The sequence below is a fragment of the Egretta garzetta genome, unplaced genomic scaffold (assembly GCF_000687185.1).
Source record: "Egretta garzetta isolate BGI_Z169 unplaced genomic scaffold, ASM68718v1 scaffold139, whole genome shotgun sequence".
Taxonomy (NCBI): Eukaryota; Metazoa; Chordata; class Aves; order Pelecaniformes; family Ardeidae; genus Egretta; species Egretta garzetta.
Window position 1 is genome coordinate 970026 of NW_009260832.1, and position 19920 is coordinate 989945.

A 19920-nucleotide genomic window follows, 5' to 3' on the forward strand; every position below is an offset into this window, starting at 1 on the left:
GTCGGGTCCGGCTGTGCCGTAGGAGTTGCCCTCGTACCTGGGCTGTGCCACCCCAGCTGTGCTTTGGTCCTCAGGGGCTGTCCCGCTGGTAGCCAGGAAGATCCCTCTTAGGTGCGCTCGAAGTCACTGCCGCTGCTACTGAGGGTAACTAAGAACACGTTTGTATGTAAGAAGAGCCATATCCAGTTAAAGGAGAGAGCAGAGTGTAAGAATGGAAACGAGCAGAGCGAATGCATAGTGTACCCAATGTTCAGCTAGCCTCTGGTCGTTTCCAGCTCAGTCTTCCCTGAGTGTATGTAGTTGTGTTTATTTACCGATTTCAGGGGCCGGTTTTCTCCTCTGCCTATGGAAACTTTTAGCATTGGAAGTGCATCCTTTGGCAAATCGCTTTATGGCTCAATGACCTGTTATCTGAAGAACAGCTTCCTTTTGTTGGTTTGAACCAAGCCCCTACAGACTTAATGTTATGTCTCCCAAATTCTCGATTGTCTTTTTTGTTTTCCCAGCAATAAAGTGTTGTGATTATGTATGAAATAAGTTGTTAGAATAGGTACATGGGAGAGGGAACCAAAGTAGATTAATATGTGCTGTCCAATACTTAATTGGAAATACGGGTATTTAAAAGTATGTTCAAAACTTTTGGAGATTAGAAATGTTGCAGATCTATTACAAAGCTGTGTATTTTTTTCCCTAGAAAAACTTGAAGGTCATTGACAGTTGCGTGCAACCACTTTGTGTTTTCATTCAGATGCCGATTTTTAAGTCCAATCTTTTATGATGATGCAGTAAAAAGTCAAGGTGGGTGTTTTTTCCCTTACAGTTTGACCTGTAGAGGAAAATACTTTATCCCCGTATTTTGAAATGAAGTGAAAAATCATTTTTTTAACTCCTTCAGGGAAGTGAAGAACTTCATAAGTGGATACAGCTGCATTAACGAACAGATCTATCATTTACATTTAATGACACAAAGCTGCAAGGGGGGATAGACCCGAGTTCCCTCCGATAGAGTTAGAGTTTGCTTGTTAGACGTACGAAACTGAGGTAGGCTTCTTACTGAGCAATCAAAACTTTTGTGCTTTAAAATGTGTGCTAATGTCTGTAAGAGGAGGTGACTTCTGAATTTTGAAGGTTTGTATGTAAGGCAAGATGAACTGGATTCAGTGGTAATGCTTGCCTTCTTGTTCTTCATTAAACTGGGGGACCAATTTAATTTAAAACTCTAGTTTCACATATGCATCAAACTGCTATTACCCAACACTGCTGCCAAAAGAAACAACCCACCAAAAAAAAAAGTTCCTATTTATCTGGGTAAGTTCCTTAGCTTAATTCACTCTGTGTGGCCTTACAAACAATTATGCTGGAACTAGTAATTGGTGGGAGATAAGTGGACTGGCTGGTTTACACTGGTAAAGCTCTGCTTCTGCTAAAAATTCATGTGAAAGCACAGCTTTATTTTCCAAGACTGCTTAGCCCATATCCTGTTATGCTGCAGTTGCCAGCAAAATAATAGCTATCAAATGCTTAGAGCATCCGTTGTCTTAAAGTTCTCAAAGCATTTTAGAAAGAAATAGAATTCTCTCAGTTTTGCACCTAAAGAAATTGAGTACAAGCTGATTTTGCTGCCCCCTCTCCGGTGGTGGACTCTAGGTCTCCTGTTTTACTGTTTAAGTATCCTGATAATTTAACCTAGATTTCTCTGAGGGATGTTACATTTGTTTATCTCGGCTGCCCATGGTGTAACCGTAAAGTGAATATTGAAATAGCAGGTGAAATGATGGTAAAATACATAGGTGCAAACCAACTGTTTTCTCCTGAATTGCAAGCCTTTGGGGCTTGTTAAAAGGAATAACTCATGTATGGACATTTCTTTCTTCTCTCATTCATATTTGTGGGACACAAGATCAATACCAACTGTTTTATCTAGTTTATCTTGCCAATGGTGAACTAGTCATTACTCCCAATTTTGACTGAATTTGAACAAGTGATCTGGATTATGAAGCCTCTAAGATATTTAGCCTTATTGTCCTATGTTTTGGGACGAGTTTATGCTAGAGGTTTCACTTTTCTGAAGGTGGTGATTCTCTCAAGTGTTATTAGCATCTATCCTCCCATTTGGGTATCCAACGTGTGTTTTTTGAAGCAGGTATCTCAGAAAGAAAAGGAACATCCATAGCAAAACTAAATTCTAATAAAATGGTCTAAATGCAGTTACTCCCTTTTCATTGGAAAAGGTGTTTTTGACAAAGTATTTTCAATGTGGTCTTAAATATGGCATGTTTTGAAAATTATTTTGAAAGTGGCCAAAAGTAAATTACATTTTAATTAGTCTCATGACGTACTTTTTACTTAATCTAGATTTCTTAATACTTTCAGCAAAACTTCACTGTTTATTAGTAAACTTCACTTACATGTCTGATGATCTTTTCCTTATTCGGTGAGTGCTGGAGAATTGTATGCTACCAGACTGCAGGAAAAAGATTTAATGTAACTACCAAATTACATTTATTTAAGGTTTCAAACCTATCACAGGGCAAAGAAAGCTTGTGGGTGCAGTTATAGCACTGAAGACTTAGATAGTTCCATTAGAGAAATTGTATTATTTCTTAAGTGGTGCTCCCAGGAGAATGCGATTAAGTGGGTGTCTCTTGTGTTTCTTTTCGCAGTCCTTATTTATGTATTTCTTCAAGCTTTCCAGGTTTTACTCATATGAGTAGCATGTGTATTTAATTCGTATAATTTGCATGTGTATTAGAGGGTTCTTTTCACTACTAACCTCTTGTTGGTTTCGTCCTCAATCACTAAATCATTAATTGGTTTATGGTGGTGCAAATATTGTAGAAGTGAAACCTGCATGATAAAGAGTGACTTTAATTAAACAAGTATCTAAGTTTTACACATATATGTCTAATATGAGAAACGCCTACACACTACTGCTTTAAGAGACAAAAGATGCTTGCAGGCATCTGAATCCTCAAACATAATCCTTCAGAAAACTAGGAATGCAGATTTTTAACACTGAAAGCAAGAAAATAACATTTCGGTGTTGCTACTGTTAGACATTGCATTATAGTAAAGGACCAGTGTGGGTTGAGCTTTAGTGTTCTTCTAGCTGCCTGTGAAGAAAAGACAATGCTAAAATGAGTAATTTTTGTATCTTGCACTATCTTAGTAACTGATTTTTCCTCTGTGGAGCAGTAGAGACTGCAAAAGTTTTATAGTTACAGTACTAACTAGTGCACAGCATGAATGCAGAGATTTGAGTTCTCTGCGGACACGGGGTTCTTTCCCTGATGAGTCAGCGCCTTCCAAATGCAAACGTTATTTATTTGTTTTTGGCAGAAAGTTCTGTTTCCCTTACCAAATGTCACAGCTATGCTCTCAGTGAATTTGATGCTTGAGTTGTTAAATGATTTTCTTTTTCCCCCTGCTCTCATCTTCCCTTATGTAAAATAAATAAAAAAAATACTTAACTGTTGACAAAGACTGGTTCAAGGACACTCACGCTAACACACTGTGACAGCCTTAGAAAACTGAACCCTTAAGCAGGTTTAAATGGTAGATGATACAAGAAATCATAAAGTTGTGTGCAATGAGCCAGGCAAGTGTTTGCTTTTTACATATGTGACTGCTGAAGAATGGATAAAATTATGGTAATTAATACTGTCACTGATGTACTTCTCACTTCCATCTACTTGTGGAGCTTGATGTCAGAAGTGTTGAACAGCGAGGGTATTTGGTCCATATCCTAGTGAACTGAGTATTACAGTTGGCGCCTTCAGCTATGGAAGTGTTGATGGAGAGAATGTGGGTGATGAACAGAGATGGCGCCCAGCAGAGAGGGGAGGCAAAGGAGCAGTGATGAGGTGGCACACACAGCGGTTCGTATCTACTCTTGAAAGTTTTGTCCGCCACACTGAGTTCCTCTTTGCTTTGTCCACATCCTTTGCAATTCAGGACAGTTTGGTCTTGAGGCACCTAAAAAATTTTGTTTAACAGACTGTTAGAAGCCCAGCACTGTTTGTAATTTAGGTTGTGTAAAGACTGCCTGAAGAAGCCGCTTAGCATGCTTTTAATAACTGTGAAGGCAGTGCTGCACGTGAACATTTCACTGCCACCAATGCTACATTGCGAACTTTTTCACTGCTGTACATGTAACGGTATTTGTTTTGTTTTGTTAACAGGATAGCAGTTTTGGGTTGTGACGAATTCCAGCACTACAGGAACCACAGTTTCACAGTGAAGAGCTGCTGCTTTCACAAAGTTCTGAAACTACCAGCCAGTCTTCCTTGAATTTTGGTGTGTGCGAGTCCTTGGTGGACGTTGCAATATATACATGTTTTCATGAAGAGAAGTGAGAAGCCAGAAGGTTATAGACAAATGAGGCCTAAGACTTTTCCTGCCAGTAACTATACTGGCAGCAGCCAACAGATGCTACAGGAAATACGAGAGAGCCTCAGGAATTTACCTAAACCCTCAGATGCTGCTAAAGCTGATCACAGCATGGGCAAAATGTTGTCTGAAGATCCTAGACAGGGCCGAAATCCACCCAAATTTGTAACATACCATAAAGTTTTGCAGGAGATCAGAAACTCACTTCTGCCTTTTGCAAACGAAACAACCTCAGCTGTCAAAGGAACATCAGAAGTTAATCGACAAATGCTGCAAGACTTACAAGCTGCTGGCTTTGATGAGGTGAAATATTTTATTTTCAAGATTTGGTGTTCTGATAAGTATAAACTATTAGTTCATGGTCATGGAATGTTTGAACAGCTTATGATAAGTAAAATAGCTGCTTCAAAATCTGGTAGATTTCTAATTAGGACACAGTGAAACTGATAAAAATGGGGGGGTGAAGAAGAGGAATAGAAAGATTCAGAGAGGCTTGGTTTTGTTTTGGTTTTTTTTTAAGCATCTTGTGCAGTTTGTTCTTGTGGGTAGGTTGCTTTAATTATTAATATCACTTAAGGCAGAGAGAACTAGACTCTCTAGAACATGGATTTTTGCCTCTGATACTCAGTGGAATTTTGGATTGTGCTCAGTTAAAATATGTTGGTAAAATATGGCCATTCTAAATGGAAAGGCAATACCAAATATTTCAGAAAGTAATTTTAATGGTTTTTTTACATCTGTGGCTTGTAGAAACTCAAACTTTGTGGAGAAAGAAATTTGGCTATCCTTATTTTATGCACTTTGTCAGATACAGATAAAATAATAATGTACGTGACAAAACCAGTTGCAGAGTGTCTTGTCTGCAGTATACTCTGAAGACAAAAATGTCAAGTCTCTTGAAAATCTTGGGCATAAGTAATTATTCTGCTGTTATTTTTATTATAAGAACAGGGAATTAAATAGTTGTTCAATTTATTTTTTAAATTATTGACTACGCGTATTTCCATTCATTCATTTTAATAAGTGAAACGAGTCTGAAAAGTGGTTTCCAGGAATAAAAAATTAATACACTTATAGCTCCTATGTTTTGACTGGGATTTGCACATCAAAGTAAAATACACCTGTTTTCATGCCTTCTCTGTAAACCTGAGTACAAAACCAGGTTTAAAAAAGCCCGTAGGAAACCACTCATCTTTCCAAAGAAAAAAGTCACAGTACCACAACAGGGATTGCCTTTACAGGAGTGCACTGCTTGTAGTAGTGACCAGCTCGCGAGTTCTGCTGGCTGTGATGCTTCAGTATTTACAGGGATCTACCTCTACCAAGAGTGAGCTTCTCCAAAATTATCAACTGGCTTTTCCTCAACAGTGTCCCAGTGTCAGGTGTTGATAGTGGTTTTTCATGTTCCTTTCACTTGCTCGGATACACAGTCTAGGCTGTGTTTTCAGTAAGAATGGAAGGATTTTATCATGATAAATGATTTTGTAATAATTTGCTCCTGCTTTGTGGTTTGTTTGATGAGGTTGGGTTTTTGAGGTGTTTTTTGGCTTGTCTTTTTTTTTCTTTTTTAAAGTAGGTTAGTTCTCAGATCTGTTTTTACAGATTTAACCTGCAGTCATTTTTGCAAACCAAAGAATGGTATGCAGCTGGATAATAAATTAGAAAGGTATCTTAAGTTGATATTTTTGTTGAATCCTTTGTATCTTGAAGCCTTTTGTTCCTACCCTTTGTTCTTGGATACAACTGAGAATTCCCAGGACACTTCTTGGCTATATGGACCTTTTCTCAGGCACAGTGCCAGCGTAAGCCGTTTCTGCCATGTGTTAACCCACAGTTGCGTTACCACAATAGTCCATATGGCATTGGCCCACGAACGCCACTGGGAACAGACACAGCTGAAGTAGGAAAGCATTTTACTCGGTGGGGGCTATTCAAGACAGCAAGTAGGAATGAAATGAGAATGTATTTTGGGCTGGGATTGTTTTATGGACTGGGTCATAGCTGGTGTGTGTTGGCCAGCTGTAAGTGGCTGATTTTTACTTTTTTTTTTTTCCCTTCTTTTTAATATCTTGAATGTCACAAATGTTCGGGTTATTCCCTCCACCCCTCGAGTAGTAGGTAGTATTCAGGGTTACAGCTGAACTGATAGGTATCTATCAGTATTACAGATATATGTATAGTGTGTATATAGATGGGATTATATATAGGTATAGTAGTTATGGGAGAATGCAGTTCATTGTGTTTGTGTTTTTTTTTTTTTTTTTAAAAAAAACAAACAACACCCTAAATAGCTTACAGGAAGTCTCTCTTGCTTATTGGGATTCAAGTGCAGTCCTCATATGTTCTGCGTAAGGCGATACTCTTCAAGACATTGAATACTTCATGTCACATAGGTGGCCAAGGTTTTTGTTCTTCAGCTAGAGGAGAGAGAGATCCTTACTTGGGTCCTCTGGTTAGTGGAGAGGGAACTAAATTTCATCTCTTAAAATATTGCTGGTTCTGTACTTTGAGACTCTGTGTGCCTTTATGGCTTGGTGATGTGAACTTACAGGTCTAGTTTATATATTGTAGAAGTACTTGGCTAAAAGACAGTAAATTGGATTTTGAAACTGATCAAGAAGAAAATTAAAGTTGATAGGTAGAAATGAATGATGAGTCCTATAAAAGTAATTCAAATTGGGAATTAAATACTCTGGACAATTTAACCTTCTGCTTACACAATGATCAAATAGCATACTAGTGCTGAAAATGTACTTCTTTGCGACAGCTCAGTCTTGCCCGTAATGTAGAAGTGTTGCAGACATAACTGTCTTGTGAAGGAGCTACGGGATCAAAAGTTGTATCTGCTTTTTCCAGTAATGCCCGCTGGTCTGTAAACATTGCGACAACCTTATTATAGGTGTATTTTTAATTTTAAAATCCTTTTTTAAGGTTCTGCTTTGTTAATTTTAATTATTGTTTCTGAAGGTTGTATGTAATTTTGTATGTTTGTAGTGTGAAAAATGTACACAGGCATGGTGGAAGTATAAATGTGGGTTTGAATTTGAAATTGGTACTGACTACTTACCTTCTGAGCCCTCTTTGATTTTCCATTGATTTTAGTAGGAGGTGAATGCTGTTGTACATAGGCAACCCATTCAAACATAGTGTGAACTGAAGTGATGGCTTTGATAGGACAAGGACAGGCCATAACAAATTACTAAAGACAGCGTGCTTAATTATAGGGAGTTATGCTGCGGATTTGTTTTAGACTTGAGTCAGCTGCACAAATCCCATGCAATATGACTGGGAGAACAGTGCCTGACTTTTAACCGTCTCTGAAATTCTGCCTCCATTGCTCGACCTTGATCTCATTCAAGTCAGTGGAAAAACCACTGGCCCGTAATACAGACAGAGCTGTGATTGCCCATCAGATCAAAACTTGTGTTTGGATCTCTTAAGAACACAGAGCCTAAATCTACTACAGAAATAGTAGAATTTCTGCCAATAATGTTGTCTTCATCAGGCAGAATTCTTAGGGAGAAACTAATGGATATTTGTGGACAAAAAGTCATGCTGAGTTGAAGGAAAATGAACAAACCCCAAAGTTTGAATTTCATGTTAGGGTATCTTTCATAGAACAACTTAGGCTGGAAGGGACGTCTGGTCATCATGTAACTACCTGGGGTGGTGCATATCGGTGCCAGTAAGCAAACTGTTTGTACAAATAGCAAAGTGACACAATTTACATTGAACTATAGTGCTTCAACAAGTTAACTTTTTTTCCGGAAGACCCAGACTGTATTAATGTTTTGGAAGATCTGTTGTGGAGAAAACATTTTAAAACTAGTTTTAAAATGGTTGTGAGAGATCAGTTATGTACTTTGGTAAAATTACCGGAGGATATTTGGCTAATTAACCATGATTTTTGGTATTTTTGCCATTTTCTTGTAACTTAGTTTTGTTTATATAATTTTCTCTTTAGGATATGGTTATACAAGCTCTTAGACAAACTAACAACCGTAGTATAGAAGCTGCCATCGAATTTATAAGTAAAATGAGCTACCAGGATCCTCGTCGGGAACAGATGGTTGCAGCAGCAGCAAGACCTGTAAACGCAGGTATGAAGCCACCAGGTAGGTGTATCCATGGTGACTCGGTAACTCACTGAGTGTATTCCTATTGGTGAAAAATATAAAATAGCAAATTCTTCCTTTATGTGCTTACAACGGAACAGAGATGTTAGATACAGTTTTTTGCTTTTAAAAATAGCATGTAAAGTATATAATGTAATTCTTCTGAAAGATAAATGCATTTGACATGAATTTCCTAAACATTTATTTTTATAATTGTGTGGTTTTAGTTTGTATGTAAGCGTTTTATACAAGGAATGGCATTCAGATCTCATTTTAGTGGTTTTAGCAGAAATACTGAACTTCTGTTTGACTGAAGTTGAGTGCTGAGCTGCTAGGTCTGTAAAGTTACATTTTAAATTGACCGTATAGGTATGAGGAAAAATTAGTAGTCAAGAGTAGCGAAGTACAGCATTATTTTCATTTAGTCTGCTAAGCAGGGTTAGTTGGTGCTTGTATGAAGCTCCTAGCTAAATGCCGCCATTTAGCAATGATTTTCGTTGTTACTTGCAAAGATACAGTAATTAACACATTCTTTTACTGAATACACAGTGACTTTTGGCAGCTACAGTGCTGTATGTGTTTAGAAGTATCACAGTAATAACATTGTAAAAAGCACAGTAAGACTGCATGCACTATCTGTTCCTTGCATATTATTTTGTTTATATGATGCAAAATAACATCTATAACTATATCATAGAGTTTGGCTCTGTAGGTTTTACTTCTGGACAGTTTTAATTCTTGCCTCTATACAACATGTTTTTACCCATAAAGATGTAACTTTTAAAATTGCTTAATCAAATTTCATATGCAAGGAATATAACAATTTTAGATTAATTGTATGCATACAAGGGTGTAAGTGGGCTGTCTGATTTTACAACATTCAGTTAAATTTTAGTTTAGAAACAGTTTGTTTATTGTAAGTGTTAAACTGGAAAGAATAGCAACATGACTAAACCTATTTTTCCGCGCTGTTTCTTTTTTGTATTTGTACTGAACATCTCTTCTGAGACTTGCTTGTATTCATGATTAAAAGTATGTAGTATGCCTAATAATTTTGTGTATTACCATTTTTTCAATTGCATCTGTAATTTAAGCAAAACATGTTTTCAGAAAAGTGATTTCTGAAAACTCTGCTACTATAGTTTCATTGTGGTTTTTTGCTCTTCTACTGTGTACCGAGCATATTACCATAGTATGCTACATATTCCTAGATAGAAATTTTTCATGTGAAATACAGTGGATTATGCTGTGTCAGAGAATTACCATCATATTTCTGTAGTAATTAATACAGAAGAATAAAATATTCAAAGCAGTAAATAGAAATAATTTCTAATAATATGAATGCTGTGTTTTTTTCTTGTAAAAGCAGGGACTGTACAGCAATCAGTTAACCGCAAGCAGAGCTGGAAGGGTTCTAAGGAGTCCTTGGTTCCTCAGAGGCACGGCCCTTCCCTGGGAGATGGTGTAGTTTATCGCTCAGAAAGTCCCAGCTCTCAGCCTGATGTAGGAAGGCCATTATCTGGATCTGGCATTGCAGCATTTGCTCAGGCTCATCCTGGCAATGGACAAAGAGTGAACCCCCCACCTCTCCCACAGATAAGGAGTGTCACTCCTCCTCCTCCACCTCCTCGAGGACATACACCCCCTCCAAGGGGGACTACTCCTCCACCTCCTTCCTGGGAACCAAACTCTCAAACAAAGCGTTACTCTGGAAACATGGAATATGTCATCTCCCGTATTTCTCCAGTGCCACCAGGAGCATGGCAGGATGGTTATCCACCTCCACCTATGAATCCTCCACCCTTAAATTCTTCCACGCAGGGTCAGAGAGGCATGAGTGCTGTCCCCATCGGCAGGCAACCAATAATCATGCAGAGTTCTGCCAACAGCAAATTTAGTTTTCCCTCAGGAAGAGCTGGAATGCAAAATGGCAACTGTCAGGCAGAATTCATAGTTCACCAGAATGTGGTGTCTGGGAACTCGGTGAGTCGCCAGCCACCCCCGTATCCCATGAATCCAACTAACAGGCAAAGTCCCACAGCACTACAGATGCAGGCAGGAGGATCTGCTCCTCCTTCAGCATACACCAATGGGAATCTTCCTCAGGCAATGATGGTGCCAAATAGAAATAGTCACAACATGGAACTTTATAATACGAATGTAGCTGGAATACCTGCGTCCTGGTCACAGCCTTCCCCTGTGCAACCGCAGTCATCACCTGGCAATGGCCATGACATGCCTACGTGGCAACCCAATGTTCCTGTGCGGTCAAATTCTTTCAACAACCATCACGGAAATAGGCAGAGTCACTCTAGCAGCTCTCAGCCTTCGGCTACAACAGTAACAGCTATAACGCCAGCTCCCATCCAGCAACCGGTAAAAAGTATGCGTGTGTTAAAACCAGAGCTACAGACTGCCTTAGCGCCCACTCACCCTTCATGGATGCCACAACCAGTGCAAACCGTTCAGACCATTCCCTTCTCTGAGGGTCCATCTACGAATATGGCAGTTATGCCTCCTGTTGCAGAGGCTCCAAATTACCAGGGTCCCCCACCACCTTACCCAAAACACTTGTTACACCAGAATCCCTCTGTCAATCTGTATGAGGCAGGAGCCAAGCTCAACAAGGAGGAACCACCTATTTTATCCAGGGAGGAGGAGAATGAAAAGAATTATGAATGTGCTGATTCCACAGATAAAGAAAAGAAACAAATTACAACATCACCTGTTCCTGTTAGGAAGAACAAGAAAGATGAAGAAAGAAGAGAGTCTCGCATTCAAAGCTATTCCCCTCAGGCCTTCAAATTCTTCATGGAGCAGCACGTGGAGAACATACTCAAGTCACATCAGCAGCGTTTGCATCGGAAAAAACAACTTGAGAATGAAATGATGCGGGTAAACTCTTTCTTCTTCCTAAATCTATGACTAGAGAACTGTTCCCATATTAACTTTAAGCAATATGTTTTGTAGGCTGTTTAAATAGCACAGATAAATAGAACATTTGTGGTATTTCTTGGTATTGAAGTGTATTTTTAGTTTTGTGTTTGAGATGTGGCAAATTCTTCATTGCTTTGTTCACATCATTGTCTTAGAAATTAACTTTTTTAAGTAAGATTTTTGCACATGTAAACATAGCTCATCTGGCTCATGTATCATCATCAGGCAGCAGGAGCAGAATCATTGTTGTGTGAACTGAGATTTAACTACATGGCTCATAGCTTTCTGTTATGGGTTCTATTTACTCCTGATTTGGGAGTAAGTTATGCAATATTTTAATGTCTTTTAAAAATATTTTTATTTTTTAAAAGTAAACACTGCAGGTACAAGTAACAAAGCAGGGACAAGTGGTAGGCTGGTTAGTGCGTTCATATAGTCACCCAAACAGTGATACCTTCTGTGTTCTGCAGTTTGTTTCCAGTAACGATAAAGTTTTTTCACTTCAAATCCAAAAAATCCATATTTAAAAGTTACATTTTTTTAGAATGAAAGGACATGATACCTTTTGCCTAAGTATTTTATAATCCAGGCTGTAAGGGTACCTGTTTAAACAAGGGGTAATTGAATGGGATAATAAAAAAAATACTTCAACAAAAACACATAAAATCAACTTCTTTGTGCCTACGTGAAGTCAGTGGTCTATTTCTGGGATTTCAGCATTCTACTAAACCAAATCAAAAGGGTAAAAACTGGAGGTGATGTATACATGCGTCATTTCAAAAGAGAAAATAGTGAGAAGTAGTGAAACTAAGATTTGCAGCAATGGAAATTTGAGGTTTATTACTTGTATATTTCTTAATAATTGTAATTGAAAATCTGACATAAGTACAATGTACCTTTAATTTATTCTATGAAGGAATGTATTTGAGTTATGCCGCTTTTTTGAAGTGCCATTTTTTAAATCCATGTTTTCTTACTCTGAAAATTCTTACTGTAAGCTGTAGTGTTTTATAAGTGTTTGCTTAATCATAAATATGTAAATGTTAGCAAGATTTCTTCCTGGAACTCTTTCTAGATCTTCATTCTTAGTCTTCTCTCTTTCCTTTTCACTTCCACTAACAGCTGATTTAAACTGTTAAGGTGTGGGAAGCTTTCCTGAACTCTGTAGCCTCCATCCCTGTGTAGACAAGTAAGATTTTGGAGCAACAGTATTTATTAAGAATAGCATGATCCCTTTTTAGAGGGCTTTTGCATGCAATCCTGCATCAAAATTAAGCATGAATTTATTTTGACTATTTTTAAGTATTTAAATGTAAGATTATAATTAATGTTGATTTGCAGACTTCACTTTCCCTTCTTACTGTGTTGTGTTCCAAAGTAAGCATAAGTGTTATGTATATGAAAGCACTGATACAACTTTTGATGTTTTTCTTGTGCATTTAAAGCACCCTAGTAAATATCTTTTCTTATATGAAATGCAATTTATAATATCTATACTAGATTTAAAGCTGGGATGTTTAATTACAGGCTGACAGGTGGAAAATGGGGTGTTATGCTGCAGCAGACCTCTCCTTTTTCTGAGGGTGTAGGAGAGGAATCCCACAATAGTGAAGTGTATTTTGGGTCTTTATGAGAAGGAGAGAGGGAAACTAGCTCATTACTTATTTTCAGAAAGTTTAAGAGGATTAAACAAGTATTGAATCTCCACTTTGGTAGGAATTTTGAAAGAAAAAAAAATACCAGAATGCATCCCCACAGAAATACCTACCTTCACAGGATGCTGTATTTCTAGCATAGGTGACATATTTCTATGATGTCGGGTTTCCTAGGGAATAGAGTGGAGCTGTCTCAAAAATGTTTAATTTAGATGTGTGAATTTGTGGCAACGACATCTAGCATAATTCTTGGGCAAAGAGAAAGTCATGGTTTAAGGCGCAGCAAGATGAGAAGGGAGCAAAATGAGAGCAAATTGTGTGATACTGTGCAGCAATCCAAGAAGCTCTCGTGGCTGGCATTGACTAGAACTACTTGGAGGTAGATGTGCATGAGTGTGTTTGCAGCTGACAAAGTTGGTTAATTTTTGGTAAATGCTGTACCCAAGGAGAGTTCTAGGGAGAGTAACAGCAATGCAGAGAGTGATCGGTTTGTGATGAACATTTGTTTTAGTGGATGGCATAAGAAAAAGTGAAGATGGGTTGAGGGAAGGGATGACAAATTGGGGTACTTGAGCTATTTTTTTTACAACAAAATTGTTAGGATGCAACAGCTAGAGAGCAGGTCCTAGAAGATAAAGCTACAAGGTTTTTGGAGACTGTTTGTATGTCTCGCAGTGATTAATTACGGTATTGGATCTCACTTCTAGGGTTTTGTTGCCATCTAGATTATGTTCTTTGCCGGTTTTCTGACTGATATGTGGGGTTCAGCTTGTGTGTGAGTGAGGCTGTACTGACTTCATGGTTCAGATGGGACTTGAGAAGGTGACCCACTGTTGTCTGAACAGGGTCAGGTCATCAAATGTTGTCTTGACATTTGTAAGTCTCCAAAAATCCCTCCTTCTGCAGTGAAGCGTGCCTTAAGCATGTTCGTTCACAGAAAGCTTGAGATGTTTCTGTCATGGAAGACAGTGCCCAGGTATTCCTGCAGTAGTGTGTTGAGGAAGGTTCAACTCCCTACTCTGAATCAAGAAATTGTCTGTTTCCCACATCCAGTCTTGAAACTATTGCTACCCAGTCCTAAGTACTGCCTGTCTGATGTTGACAAAAAATTTTGTTTCAAATTTGAGATGGCCTTCCCCATTTAAATCTTACTGAATTGATGCTCATTGTGAAGTCTGTTTGGGTAGACGAGCATTTTGTATGCATTTTACTAATTGCATCTCCTTTGGATCCATTTTTGTTATGATGCCTGTAAGAAATCTTTGTGTTCTAACAGTATTTTCTTTAATAGGTGGTATATAGTATCCTGAAAGCACTTTTAAGATACTGAATGATGTCTCATTGATATTCTATCTTGCCTTTTTTTCCTCAGTCACATCTATTATAATTTGTTTCAAGTTATGTTGTAATTTAGGCGAAGTAGAAGTCTTCTATTAAGATGCAATTTATACAGGCTTGGACTAGTGGTTACCTAATCCTGATGATGGTCAGGAGTACTATTATGCAGACAGTAACTTGAACATTTGAAATGTTAAGGAGATGGAAGCAGCAAGATTTGGTATCAAGAATTTATAAGATGTGACAATAAGAAATTGAAAACTTCTAGAATAGTGCTTGAGTAACAGTTGTGATGTTTGCAGGGATTCAATTTGCTGTGTTCAATTTTATGATCAGAATGTCCAGGAAAAAATAAGGAAATATACTGTAGGTTGAATTTGGAAATCATTGTTGTAGGATGGTGATTTCAAGCCAGGTAGGCAGAAAAAAAAAATAATTTACATGCTGTGAAAAAAGGGAGAAGACACTATAAAATACTGAAGAAAGATTCTGCTGACATTAAAACCAAAAAGAAGGGATATTCCAATTCCAGGGCCTGAAATTTGCCAAGAAAGATGGTATTAGAATTGAGTGGTACTTTAAAGGAATTGAAGCCAGCAGAAATACACTAGGAGGAACCCAGGCTGGGATATGATGAGAATGCTTGGTGTGGTCCTTGTCGATAAGGGTTTTCATGCTGTAGGTGATGAGTTACATGTGGCCTGCGAGTGTTTCAGCTGTCAGAATGTTAGTGGTGTTGGCCAGAACACCAGGGATGTGTACACAGATAGGAGCCGAGAACTGATACCATGGGGAGGAGTGAGCCACTTCAAAGAAATTGCTCTGCTCGACTTGTTGGTATGTAGAGTGGTGAGTGGTAGAGAGACTGTGACTGAAGACCTGTTAGAAAGAGGTGGGTTATGTGGTAAGAGGGAAGATCAGGTCTTGGCTTGTGGCAGAGGCACGTGCCTGGTGTGGGTGGACAGTAGGGAACAGTGTGGTATGGGTCTGACTGGTGTAGATACACGAAGAAGCAAGAGAGTGAGAGTTGCATACTCCCTCCTGCAACTCAAATTCCACTGATGTGGTCAGGCAGTTAGTGACTTCTGCTCTAGCTAGTCTAGAGAGTGGAAGCCTTTCCCGCTGCAGCTCCTTAGATAGCCCTCAGCCACTTACTGCTCCTAGGCACCCCTTGGCTTCCTTTAGCTCTGCAAAGAGAATTAGGGAGGCAGTTGATGCACACTGTTACTCAGATGAGTATTATTTGCAGTGGTTTATATCAGTAGTTTGTAAATTACCCTTTCTCTCCTTGAGAACATACTCACTTCTCAAGAACCTTCTGGTGCATGGCACCTCATGCATTTTGCTGTTGAAAGCGATAACGTTTTGTTTTGTATCACTCCTATAGAATTCATAGAATCATGATGTGTAAATTAAAAAACAAACAAACCCCTTAAAGCATTATTTCCTGTGCTGTATACAAGTATTTGGTTTGCTTTGCCTAATTTTGTTTTGTATCACTCCTATATGTTTTCATAGAATCATGATGTGTAAATTAAAAAAAAAACAAACCCCTTAAAGCATTATTTCCCGTGCTGTATACAAGTATTTGGTTTGCTTTGCCTAAGTCTTGTAATTATAAGAAGATCACTAAGAATTAAGAGTACAGTTCACGCTTCAGATTTAATTCTGTTTGCTGCACAGGTTGGATTGTCACCAGAAGCCCGAGATCAAATGAGGAAAATGTTGTGCCAGAAAGAGTCTAATTATATTCGGCTAAGAAGAGCTAAAATGGACAAGTCAATGTTTGTAAAAATTAAAACCCTGGGAGTTGGTGCATTTGGAGAAGTTTGCCTAGCAAGAAAAGTGGATACTAACGCTTTATATGCAACAAAAACTCTGAGGAAAAAAGATGTATTGCTTAGAAATCAAGTTGCTCACGTTAAAGCTGAGCGGGATATCCTTGCAGAAGCTGATAACGAATGGGTGGTTCGCCTGTACTATTCATTCCAAGATAAGGACAATTTGTACTTTGTAATGGACTACATTCCAGGAGGTGATATGATGAGTCTCCTAATTAGAATGGGTGTCTTTCCAGAAAATCTGGCACGGTTCTACACAGCAGAACTGACCTGCGCAGTTGAAAGTGTTCATAAAATGGGCTTCATCCACAGAGATATTAAACCTGATAATATCTTGATAGACCGTGATGGTCATATTAAACTGACTGACTTCGGGCTCTGTACAGGTTTTCGATGGACCCATGATTCGAAATACTACCAGAGTGGTAAGAGAAATATAAAAAGTTTCTTTGTTATTTTGTTGATGTGTCATTCTTTGCAAGGCATTCATGCGTGAGTAGAAAGATGATGGCGCTGTTTCCTTTCTGAATAATAACGCATCGAACAATACGTCTGCACACCACTCAAATTACAGAAAGCAACGTTTAGTTAGGGAGAGTTTGTAACTGTGAGCATTCATTCTTCAAGGGAGAAGGAATGAGCTATGTTTGTCCCATTAGTGGCTTCTGAAATTTGGAGAGAGAAAATTGCCACGGTAGCAAGATAATTACGTAGACAACAGCCCTATCTCTGTTTTGACTGATGTTTTAAATCTGATGGTTCTTGAAAATCTTGCCCCAAGCTCCAAGTGTCTCATGTACCTTTGGTGCAACCTATTGATTTTCGTGAAAGGTTTAAGTAGGCTTTTAAAAATCCTACTTGGTTACTTAACAGCTAAAAGAAAAAAGTTAGAGCAAAAAAAAATTTCACAGTTCTGAGAGCGATAAAATACAGATTTTGTAATAACCTGGTTTTAATATTCAAAAATAAGAATATACCTTCAAAAACAATTTTTAAATTACTTTTTGACTTGTTTTGATAAAAATAACATGTATCTTAGGCCAGACCATTACACAGTCTCTGGAGAGAAGTTGAAAATTTAAAATCTGGTTTTATTTTTTGATGGTTTAAATATTGGGATTTTTCTGTTTACGTAAGAGCAAGAACAATATACACCCCGTACCCCCAATGTGGGGAAAAACTGAGAAAAGATCAAACTCAATACTGCCTCATAATCGTGTAAAAAATTAACTTAAACATTGTCCTCAAAAGTTGGTATTTTATATCATAAGCAAAACATCAAAATCCTGATGTTGATGACCTTTTTAGCTCTCAAACTGAGGATTGAAATTGAAACAGATTCTGTCTTACAACAAGAAATGTTAACAAATAAAGAAAATGTCGTGCCAGTTAAGAACTAAAGTAATCTTCCTCAATTTTGGCATCTTTCTCACTCAATTGTAGGTGATCATGCACGTCAAGACAGTATGGATTTCAGCAGCGAATGGGGTGACCCAGCAAATTGCAGGTGCGGAGATCGGCTGAAGCCACTTGAACGTAGGGCTGCACGTCAGCATCAGCGCTGTCTGGCCCATTCCCTTGTTGGCACGCCCAATTATATTGCGCCGGAAGTATTGTTACGAACAGGTAATGCATTTTTGTACTATAATCTCACTGCAAGGTAACTGGTATTCAGGTAGCTTGACCCACCTTTCTTGCACTGCCGCTTGGGTTCCCAAGTATATGGTATTTTGACCAAAAGAACTCAAGTTGCTAATACGGAAATCTTAAACAAGTATTGAATAGAACTCTCTTATGAACCTCTTTTTATTCTTAGAAATACAAAATTAAAATTATACTAAGGCTTTGACTACCTTGTTTTGACTTCATTTCAGGTTACACACAGTTGTGCGACTGGTGGAGTGTTGGAGTAATTCTCTTTGAAATGTTAGTGGGGCAGCCTCCATTCCTGGCACAAACGCCACTGGAAACACAAATGAAGGTAACTTTAAAAGTCTGGTATTAATAGTCTGAAAAAGCAGGCTCAAAATGTACATAGTCTTTCTAATTTGTAATGGAATCAAAGGTGATTTTTGAGAGTGCTGCTCTATCCAAGCATGTTAAACTAACAAGATTTTGAACTTTACGTTACTGTGGTGGTGCACTTAATTTGTAATGGGACTTTAAGGATCGTGTTCGTATCTTTTATCTGGTCATATAGTAAATGTGCCAACTAAAAAGCACATTTCGGATCTCAGCTGTTCCTTTCAACTTCTTGCACCTGTTCCATTTATTATTTCCACTTTTTTTTTCTTCACCTCTTCCAGCATCTGGGTGTTCTTTTCCCACCACTTGGCTTCCATGCCCGCTCACCTGTAGAGGATTTCCTTTGGTCATGTGTCTGCAGGTGCTCAGAAGGCAAAGGTGGAAGGGCAGCAGGTGACCGTGGCTGCTCAGGGTTACTGGCAGTTCAGAGCCATCGGTCCCTTCCTTCCTGAGCACCCCCGCTGTTTCAGAGAAATCACCAGGGTAGTCTTGCAGGTACCATTTTAGCAAAACTGCATTCAGGCTTGCAAGACTAGTTGGGTCAAATGTAGTGCAGTATTGATTTATTATAATTTAAAATCTGTTAATCTTTCCAGTGCGTCAAATAAACAGAAACTTGTTTGCCTCACCTTCTTTTTAAGATTGTAAGCCATGTGCCTAATCTCAGGTTCCTGGTGCTGGATTTTATGGTATCTTTGTTGGTTTGTAGCAGGGGTACTCAGTGCCAGACTTTAGTTTAGATTTGGAATGTGAATAAACTTTACCTGGATTTTGCCAGATCTTCAGACAAAATATTCCTTGTGTTTCTGAAAGAGCAGCTTCACAGTTTCCCCTCTCCAGTGTGGAGACACTTACACATGTTGAATAATTGCTTTGTGGCTGTTTTGGTTTTTTTGTTTTAATTTTCACTGTGTTTCTTCCTTCCTTTTTATGAAGTTGTAAATAGAATAACACCTCTTTTTGCTTTAAAGGTTATCAACTGGCAGACTGCGCTTCATATTCCACCTCAAGCTAAATTGACTCCAGAGGCCTCTGACCTTATTATTAAACTCTGCCGAGGGCCAGAAGATCGTTTAGGCAAAAATGGTGCAGATGAAATAAAAGCTCATCCATTTTTTAAAACAATTGATTTTTCAAGCGATCTACGGCGGCAGTCTGCTTTCTACATTCCCAAAATTGCCCATCCTACGGACACGTCGAACTTTGATCCAGTTGATCCTGATAAATTGTGGAGTGATGATGATAAGGAGGGGAACAGAAATGATACACTTAATGGGTGGTACAAAAACGGAAAACATCCTGAACATGCTTTTTATGAGTTCACCTTCCGAAGGTTTTTTGATGACAATGGTTACCCATACAACAATCCAAAGCCCATTGAGTATGAGTATGGTAGTTCCCAAAACTCAGAACAGCAGTCAGATGATGATGATGATGATGAACAGGGAGGTAGAGGAGTTCAAAATCGTGACCTGGTTTATGTTTAGTAGAGGAATAAAGATTAAAAACTAAATAAACTTATTTTGCAGCTGCAGTTTTTGAAAAGTCTCTTCTCTCAAGAGAATTGAGAGAAGATTGCTAGGGTAAATATATGCACGCTTTTTTTTTTCTCAAACACTA

At 38.4% G+C, this 19920-nt stretch overlaps 2 protein-coding genes across 7 annotated transcripts in view; both read left to right on the forward strand.

The window, feature by feature from the left end:
• The first annotated feature begins 12 nt into the window (after positions 1-12).
• On the forward strand, positions 13-19920 carry LATS1 (large tumor suppressor kinase 1). 6 transcript variants are annotated; one of them, XM_035902368.1, is made up of 9 exons: positions 13-292; positions 695-798; positions 4182-4692; positions 8354-8504; positions 9871-11399; positions 16118-16700; positions 17719-17901; positions 18150-18256; positions 19272-19920. In XM_035902368.1, the coding sequence occupies exons 3-9, from the start codon at positions 4342-4344 to the stop codon at positions 19785-19787; spliced, it is 3420 nt and encodes a 1139-aa protein (XP_035758261.1). In that variant the 5' UTR covers positions 13-292; positions 695-798; positions 4182-4341; the 3' UTR covers positions 19788-19920. The 6 variants fall into 6 exon arrangements, with proteins under 6 accessions (XP_035758261.1, XP_009645247.1, XP_035758264.1 ...); XM_009646952.2 differs by having other exon boundaries at positions 9874-11399; XM_035902371.1 differs by having other exon boundaries at positions 8354-8489.
• The window catches only part of KATNA1 (katanin catalytic subunit A1), a 29130-nt gene continuing 26548 nt past the window's right edge, over positions 17339-19920 (forward strand). Inside the window, exon 1 of the mRNA XM_035902376.1 lies at positions 17339-17344. The gene's annotated coding sequence lies outside the window, so the exon portion shown is untranslated. The remainder of the gene's footprint in view (positions 17345-19920) is intronic.